This window comes from Aplysia californica, unplaced genomic scaffold (genome assembly GCF_000002075.1).
Source record: "Aplysia californica isolate F4 #8 unplaced genomic scaffold, AplCal3.0 scaffold01078, whole genome shotgun sequence".
NCBI classification, from domain to species: Eukaryota; Metazoa; Mollusca; class Gastropoda; order Aplysiida; family Aplysiidae; genus Aplysia; species Aplysia californica.
In genome coordinates this window covers 20,998-29,875 of record NW_004798348.1, presented here as the reverse complement: position 1 = coordinate 29,875, position 8,878 = coordinate 20,998, and the positions used below count along the sequence as shown (strand labels likewise).

At 42.5% G+C, this 8,878-nt stretch overlaps 1 protein-coding gene across 1 annotated transcript in view; it reads right to left on the bottom strand.

Moving 5' to 3' along the window:
- LOC101846850 (zinc finger protein 431) overlaps nt 1-7,578 on the bottom strand; it is an 11,284-nt gene extending 3,706 nt beyond the window's left edge. Inside the window, exon 1 of the mRNA XM_005111572.3 lies at nt 6,850-7,578. Within this exon, the coding sequence (XP_005111629.1) occupies nt 6,850-7,273 (424 nt within the window). The 5' untranslated portion in view covers nt 7,274-7,578. The remainder of the gene's footprint in view (nt 1-6,849) is intronic.
- Between the last annotated feature and the right edge of the window lie 1,300 nt (nt 7,579-8,878).

Below are 8,878 nucleotides of genomic sequence, written 5' to 3'. Positions count from 1 at the left end.
GTGGTGTGTGTGTGTGGTGTGTGTGTGGTGTATGGTGTGTGTGGTGTGTGTATGTGTGGTGTGTGTGGTGTGTGTGTGTGTGTGTGAGCTGGTGAGAAAACAAACCAATAAATTGTCCGCTGCCAGTTCCACAGCCTCACCACTCAGCCATCCATGCCATGAGTCATTTATGACCCCATCCCCCCTACCCCCCACCCTTAAAACAGATAAACCCCACTGATTGATTGATTGATTGATTGATTGATTCAGAGGGTGTTTCACGACACTATCCACTCAGTTTTGGTCTCAAATCCCACTACACCGCCAACCTTAGGAGAAGCGTGCCCACTACACCGCCAACCTTAGGAGAAGCGTGCCCACTACACCGCCAACCTTAGGAGAAGCGTGAAGTTGGGCAGTTTAGCGGAGCTGGTTTTTAGTTTTAGTAAGAGTTTTACAGCACTTGCAACACAATAAAGCAAGGTCATGCGAGTGCCCAAGATTAGAGTTAGAGGTGTTACAAAAGAATAACATACACACAAAAAAAAGGAGAAATCAGGACAAAACGGTGTTTGATAGGAAAGAAGAGGCAAACCACCCACTGCGGAGCTGGAGCGGAGATTAATTATAAATGAACAACTCGGACATTACACTATAGACTAACCGAAGTCAAGGGAAATGATTCTGCCGCAACTAGATGAAGCACAATATTACAGTGAATTATTTCCCTTCGTCCAAAATGTAGTAATTATGGCATTCATGCTTCTGGTATGTGACGACAGCTATCTCGCAATCTTTTTTCGTTTTTGAAATTTTAAAATGTCGCTTTTACGCCCCCATCGACACAATTTTAGATCATTTACAAGGCTGGCCACCCGTCGGGGCCTACCTGGGCTGTGAGGGACACAACATCCCAGCAGAAAGATCGAGATACTAGACAAAGAAGTTTTTCCCCGACTCGAGAATCGAACTTGGGTCTCCTGTGTGCAACAGTAGAAGAACATATAACCACTACACTATAGACGTCAGTCTCCGAGGGTCATGTGATGGTGGGGATTGTTTATTCGAGTAGGTGTTTTACAGCACTATCCACTCAGCTTTGGTCAGGTGCGATGGGGGAAAAAGACTCGTCACTACCCTGCTGGAGAGTGGGTGCTCAGCGAAATTGTACACCACTGGCAGTGTTGCAGGAGCATACAACTCAGTTTAGTCTTGTAACAGTTTTACGGTACTCGCAACACAATTACGTTGAATAAGTGCCGAAGAATAGAGATGTTACAAGAGAGAAACACAAAAAAGAAGGAGAGATAAGGAAGACAGCTAGATGTTTGATAAGAAAGAAGGAGCAAAACACACTAGAGCACCCACCAACCAACCACTCAACTCAGGAAGCTGGTGGGGCATAGCATGTTATGTAATCCAAAAACATTTTTGTATGAATCTTACTGAAAAACATTGAGCAAAGCCACAAAAAGTATAAATTTACTCCAAGGACTCAATCTTCGGAAATCACCAAAATTGCAAATTTAATGAGACGACTGAACTTCTTTTGGGCGTTTGCTGCAGTTAGACTAGATCTACCTGTCCCCGTCGTTTTATGCAAGAAAAATTCTGAAATTATGCCAAGAATGTGAAATTATGCGATTCTGTTAATTTTAACAAAGAATAACAAAATAATCAGAAATTATGAAAAAAATGATCAAATTTTGCTAAATTATGCGGGGTGCACAACACCACGGGGACAGATCTACCCTCAGCGCTTGTGCGGTAAGATTCCGCTTGCAGCAAGCCATCAGATGTCAAAGCTTACACCCAAATGTCACCCACAGCACATTGCACATTTGACTGAGTCGGAGAGAGCCAGGACTTTTTGCACGGAGGAGCAGGAATCTACCATTACGGCGGCAGTTTGATCAAATCTTCCAAATACATTATGTATTATCAGCTGATCATGTTCAATTTTAGCGGATTTGATCTAATTCAAAGAGGGCCAAAACGGTAGCATTTACTTTTCGATGGAGGAAAATCTGGCTGGCTCCGACTCAATCTGACAATTCGAGAGGCAGTGTGCACTGGATATTACTGTCCCCGTCATTTTAGCCGAAAAATGTGAAATTATATGATTCTGTTAATTTTAACAAGGAATGATAAAGGAAAACCCCCCCCCAGAAATTATGCAAAAAAAAGATCGAATTTTGCTGAATTATGCGAGGTGCATAAAACCACGGGGACATATTATATGATTGGATCTACACCTTGTTGCTCTGTTAGACGGCACATGGCTGTTCCATGACAATATATAATGCATAAAACTCTTCCTCTTTGTCAGCGTCGAGTACACTGCTGACTTTTTTTACTTTTAAACGGTACAGGAACACACTTTTGGAGACGAGAATGCAATATTTTATTGAACTGCAAAGGCACATGATAATAATAATAACCATAGAATTTTATTGCAGATATTATAAACTAATTTGTCATCATCATATTTCGCAATGTTTTCCCTTTCTGTCACTCTCTCCCATTCTAACGCACTCTCTCCTTCTAATGCAAACCTATCAGGACCTTCAGTTTTATTTTTACTAAGAGTTTTCCGGCACTTGCAACACAATAACGTCATGTAAGTGCCAAAGATTAGGTGGTTTTTTTGTGTGTTTTTTTAGTAGAGGTTTTACGGCACTCGCAACTGCATAAGGTCACATGAGCGCCAGAAGATTAGGTGTGCTACAAGTGAGTAACAAACACACAAAAGAAGGAGGAGAGTTAAGGACGATAGATGTTTGACAGGAAAGACGGACGAGCAAACAGCATCAGAGCACCCACAAATCACCCGCGTCAGGAGCTTTCTCGTCATATCGGCACAGCTGTGATCACAGTAAATCGACGGGCCCCGTTTTCCTTTCTCCCTCTTTCTCTTTATCACCTCTTCTTTCCAGTCGTACATTTTGTTTGCCTTTTTTTTTTCCCCTCTGACAACGCAGTAGCTGATCATTCCCACCTATGCGTTTGAAACGTGCTCTCTCGCCACTGAGCCACCACTGTCTTCTTTCACCGATGCATCACTGTCTCCTACTGCACTGCCACTAAATCACCACTGTCGCCAACTGCCACAGATTCACCAATTTCTTCAGTCACTGACGCTCCACTGTTTCCCACTGGCACTAAATCACCACTGTCTTCTTCCACCCATGAATCACAGTCTCAAACGATCACCGACTTATCAATTTCTTCTGTCACTGACAAACCACTGTCGCCGACTCACCAATTTCTTCTGTCACTGACACACCACTGTCACCAACTCATCAATTTCTTCTGTCACTGACACACCACTGTCACCCACTCACCAATTTCTTCTGTCACTGACACACCACTGTCACCGACTCATCAATTTCTTCTGTCACTGACACATTGCTGTTTCCTACCGTCACCAACTCGCCAATTTCTTCTGTCACTCACACCACCATTTCCTACCGTCACCAACTCGCCAATTTCTTCTGTCACTGACACATTGCTGTTTCTCACTGCCACAGAAGCACCATCATCTCCTACAGTCACTGAAGCTCCACCGTCCCCTACTTTCACCGACGTCTTACTGTCTCCTATTGTCACAGTCACTGACGCACCACTGTCGCCTACCGCCACCGACCCATGCCTGTCTCCTGTCACAGATGCCCGGCTGTCTCCTGTTACTAGCGCACGTCTGTCTCTCGTCACTGACATGTGTCTCCTGTCATCGACGCTTGTCTGTCTCCCGTCACTGACACGCCACCATTTCCAACTGTCACCATCTCACCAATTGTTTCTGCCATTGATGCACATCATTTCCTACAGTCACTGAAGCACCATCGCCTCATTCAGTCACTGAGGCACCATTGTCCCCTACTTTCACCGACACCTTACTGTCTCCTATTGTCACTGTCACTGACGCACCACTGTTTCCTACCGTCACTGACACACACTAGTCTTCTACTGTCACCAATGCCCGGCTGTCTCCTGTCAACGATGTGTGTCTGTTTCTCGTCACTGATGGGCGTCTGTCTCCTGTCACACATCTGTCTTCTGTGACTGTCGCATGACCTGTGTTTGTCTCTTGTCAATGACCCGTGTCTGTCTCTTGTCAATGACCCGTGTCTGTCTCTTGTCAATGACCCGTGTCTGTCTCCCGTCACTGACTCATGTCTGTCTCCCGTCACTGACGCGCATCCGTCTACCGTCAACGACGCGCATCCGTCTACCGTCAACGACGCATGTCTGTCTGCAGTCAATGATGCGCATCTGTCTACCGTCAACGACGCATGTCTGTCTCCTTTCACCATCTCACCTCTGTCTACCATCACCAACGCATGTCTGTCTCCTGTCAATGACGCGCGTCTGTCTACAGTTAACGATACATGCCTATCTCCTGTCCCCATCGCACCTCTGTCTCCCATCACTGACGTGCTTCTGTTTCCTGTCACTGACGCACGTTTGTCCCCAGTCACAGACGCATACGTCTTCCCTACTGTCATCGATGCACGCCTGTGGAGAATATTGCGGGTGTTATTGGTACCCGATTCCACAACACCAGTCACCAAAGACTCATCCATCTCCTCGCCAACCAAGCCACCGACTGACACGTCACGCAGGGATTCACTGGGCCCTTCCTGGTTCGTCTGCTGGTGTGACTGTCGCATCCGCTCTGGGAGTAGTTTTAAGAACTTCCTGCTTCTACTTACTTCTATTCAGGTCCATGGTGTTGTCTATGGATACAGAGTAGAAACAGAATGTTATCAATATCAAGATGTGTTGGTTCCCCTTATTTTCTAAGCTTTAAGGCAACCCCCCCCCCCCCCCCTCCCCAAAACAACAAAAAACAACCCCTCCCCCAAAAAACAAACATTAACTACAGACAAATAATATTTTACATTTCAGATTTCACCAAAGAGACTGATAGCCATTCATTGTGGGGTATTTCTGCCTTACCCAGTACAGTAAAGATAGCCACAGATCAAGGTTATTTCAGCGTAAATACTAATGACAGTATTATTATAATTAGAATCTACATTTTTTCTGCCTTAACCTTCATCTTTGCTAGTAGAAAGTCTGAGTCATTCTGGAAAATAGATAGGCCTAGGGCTATACATATACATGTATTTGTATAATGTCGAAATTCGTGTAAAAGACAAACCATACTACCAAAAAAAAAGAAAACCCCAAAAACAAAAAACAAAAAACAACTCTCCAATCTCAACCTGTTTTTTTTTAATTTCTCTACTTATGACATGAGGAATAAACATCTATGTGTGCTCGATTTTAATACTAGTGAGAGGTCGTGCATTTTTTTTCAAAAGGTGGCAGGTCGATTATAACAGTATTCCTAAGCTCAAAGCAATCACCGGTAACACAACAGACAACGTTTTCACTCACCTGAAGAATTTCTGAAGGCAGCTGTCCAGTCAAACAATGGTAAAGCGAGTGACTTTAGCTTACAAAAACTAAAAACAGTGCAATGGTTTCTGGAAATCAGCTGTCCCGCTGTCACGGTGCTTGCGCAATTAAACCACTGAAAGGAGGCATCACACAGTTAAGCTTGATAAGATTATATAGGCCCTAATGGACCAGTGAAACACACTTCTAGTGCTTTTCTGACCCAATCATTTATATGTCTCCCAATGCAAGGGAATATTTTCTTGCAATTAATATTTTCAAAAAAATTTTATTTGGTGCTGAGGCCTACACTACATGATGACATGGTTAAACTACGACAGGGATGATATAATCTAATGTGCATGATGCATGTTAGGAGGCGGTTGACACAGCGGAAGAAGTTCCGCAGAGGGAGGGGCAGCCGACCAACAAAAAAAAAAGACAAAAAAAAGGGGTTTTCAAAAAAAGTTGGGTTCAGTATTTTGGAAGGGTCAAAAGAAAGAACGAAACGATTTTGGAAGATGAAATAACCCCCCCCCCCCCAAAAAAACCCCCAACCTAACCCTAACCCTTGTGTATCATTTGCTCAGTGAACCTTGTCACGATAAATGCCGGCCTTCTGCAGTACTCCCCCAAACACAGCTTACTAGTCAAAACCTGTTCTACCAGATATTGAGACATACCACGTCATATTATGAAAGACAATCATCTGAACAAACAGCCACTTCCTATCCCCTCCCCCTCCCATCCTTTTTATTATATTTTACATTTACTAAGGCACTGTGATCACTGCGACACAATGTAATTCAGGCACTTCGAGACCTCAGTGCTTTCTTGTTGCATCTCCATTTTTTATAACAGTGAAAATGTGGCTTCTTAAAGCTCACTCTTTGTTATGAACTGCTTTCACTTATTAAAAATGGATACAACAAGAAAGCACTGTGGTTGCGACCTGTCCAAGTCGACCACTTTTCCCCCCAACAATGGGGGTTCGTCTTTTTTCGACTCAAGATGTCTACTTTAAATCTTTTGTCTTGGGACTCTTCGGGTGAAGTGGTCCCGGCCTAACTCCATAGACACATATATGATGTACACAATCGGAAACAAAACCGGAAGTTGCCTTTTTTTTTAAAGGGGGCGCGGGACTCCTTAAACAAAATAATAGTTTTTTGGCAGTTTTTAGCGCCAAAATTGTTCTCAGCACACTAAAAAAATGGTTAGAATTCAGAATAGAGCCGAAAATAGATCTCTAGAATCTAGATATCTAGTCTCAAATAGGTTTGGCAGGCAATTCAGTTCAGTTTTTTTACCCGACTTCCGATTTTGTTTCCAATTTTGCGTACAAATGTCTGTGGAGTTAGGCCGGGACCACTTCTCCTGAAGAGTGCCTTTGTATTTGTCTTAGAAACTGAATTTAAAGTAAGAGATAGATAGTGATAGTTATCATGTGCGGTTGGTCCTCACCTGTTATTGGTGCTTCTTGCACCAGTTCTTCTTGCTTGACACTGACATGAACACATATTTCTTTGTTTACACTTCTCACTTGTCCTTCTATTGCTTCTCCTCGATCCACCATGCCTTGACTACCTTGACCATTGCCATTGTCAGAGAAGTCTGATCTATTTGGTCTATCTGTTTTCACAAAATCAACTTCATTATAATCATATTCATACTCATACTCCATCGGTTCTGACTTCACCTTCTGGCCATTCAGTACAACATATTTCTCTTCAGAAGAGTCTTGTACTGCTACTGGGACAGGGGGTGGAACAAATTCAGATATTTCAGACCCCATTCCTTCCCCAACATGATGATGAGGGTCACTTTCCGAAAACTCACACTGGTCTGACCATTCGCGTCTTGTCTGCTGTGCACTTCTGCCTGCCATGTTTAACTCACATTTCGGCCTTCTCAACAAATGAATCAGTTCAATCAGCTGTCACTCTCAAATCTCTCCTGCCACGGGCCCTGCTCGGACAAAACTGTAAACAAACAGATCTTGATCTATCTATCTTATCTAGGCCTATGATATGAACTCAACTCAACACAGCTCACGCACTCACACAGGGCCTGGCACGGGTTCTGCTACACTAACACAGCCAACACAGTAGATCTACACAGTACACAGCCAAAATCTTCAGTGTAACAACATGCACACACATTAGCTCGTCTACATTGTTGTTATGATTTGGGTTGCCAGGTTTGTTTTGTTGCTGATGGAAGGTGAAAACAAGTCACAATAAAGTTATACATTGTTGGTCCAGGAAGTCTGGATATTGTAATGTATAAAAGAATATACCTTTGGATTTCCATTTCATCATTAAAATCTACAACAAGCTTAAACACAGCAGGCTTATACATAACGAAATATATACAATACACTAGATCTAGCACAAAACTGCACCATAAAGCTCCTCGACCATGGCCGAACAATTTTGCAGCGCAACTTGGCAGTCCATAAGGGCAGAATTGTTTCCAGTTTCCAGATTTATTCCGCTTTTGACTTTGATTTTTGTTGAAAATGTAATTGAATATTTTATAGCCTAGGCCTACATATATATTTTTTATAAGACCAAAAGTCGTGAATCTCAGTTATCTGAGAGATGCTGTAAAATATTAGGTAGCCTATAACTCTATACAATCAATGATAGAGATCTAGATAGACCTTTTCAGCCATAATCTCAAAACTTCCAGAAGTGCAAGACAATCTGAGCATCAAATTTCCAGACGGTCAGTTGAGTTGGCTAGTTTTGCTTGGTTTTGGTTATTTGGTTTTTTGTTCAGCTTATTTTGTTTTGTTTTGTATTGTCCTTTTTCGTTTTGAAAGTTTGTGTTCTTTACAGTTTTAGCCTACAAGCAGCTGTTTTTTTGGGGTGTGTTTTTTTAAAGAGGAGAAATTGTTTATTTTGCTTTCTTTCTTTGCGTGCACGAGGGCTGTCAAATGCACATGTCACCTCCTACGTACAAAATGCAATGATATTACAATTATTTTATATTATCTATTTAATAAATAAAAGCAATAGGTCTAACGACTCTTTTACATTCAATAATATTATAATGTAGGCCTCCGTCATGATAATAATAATAGTAATAATAAAAAATAAATAATAGCGAGGCCAGGTGGAATAAGCTCACCTCAACAAATACGTGTAGACCTACTACAATAATGTAATTCTCGAACCTCGAAGCTAAATAAATATCAAAGGGGATCAACCATCAAGACTCAGGTGTTTCTGTTTATCGAATTATTTCCCGTTGATCATCTTGCTCGATTTGGAACTAGACACAGAATTCTTCTACACTCAGTAAGTGAAGGATTCTGTGGAACTAGATCTCTAATGAAACTTCCCAATCAGAGATCTCTCGTCGTCCCCACCTTCGGCCCCTCGACCACCCTTAGATCTATCTGTCTGTCTTCCTGTCTATCATTTTGTCAGACTGTCTGTCATTATTTTCTTTTTACTCCCTCCCTACCTCCCTCCCCCTCCCCCCT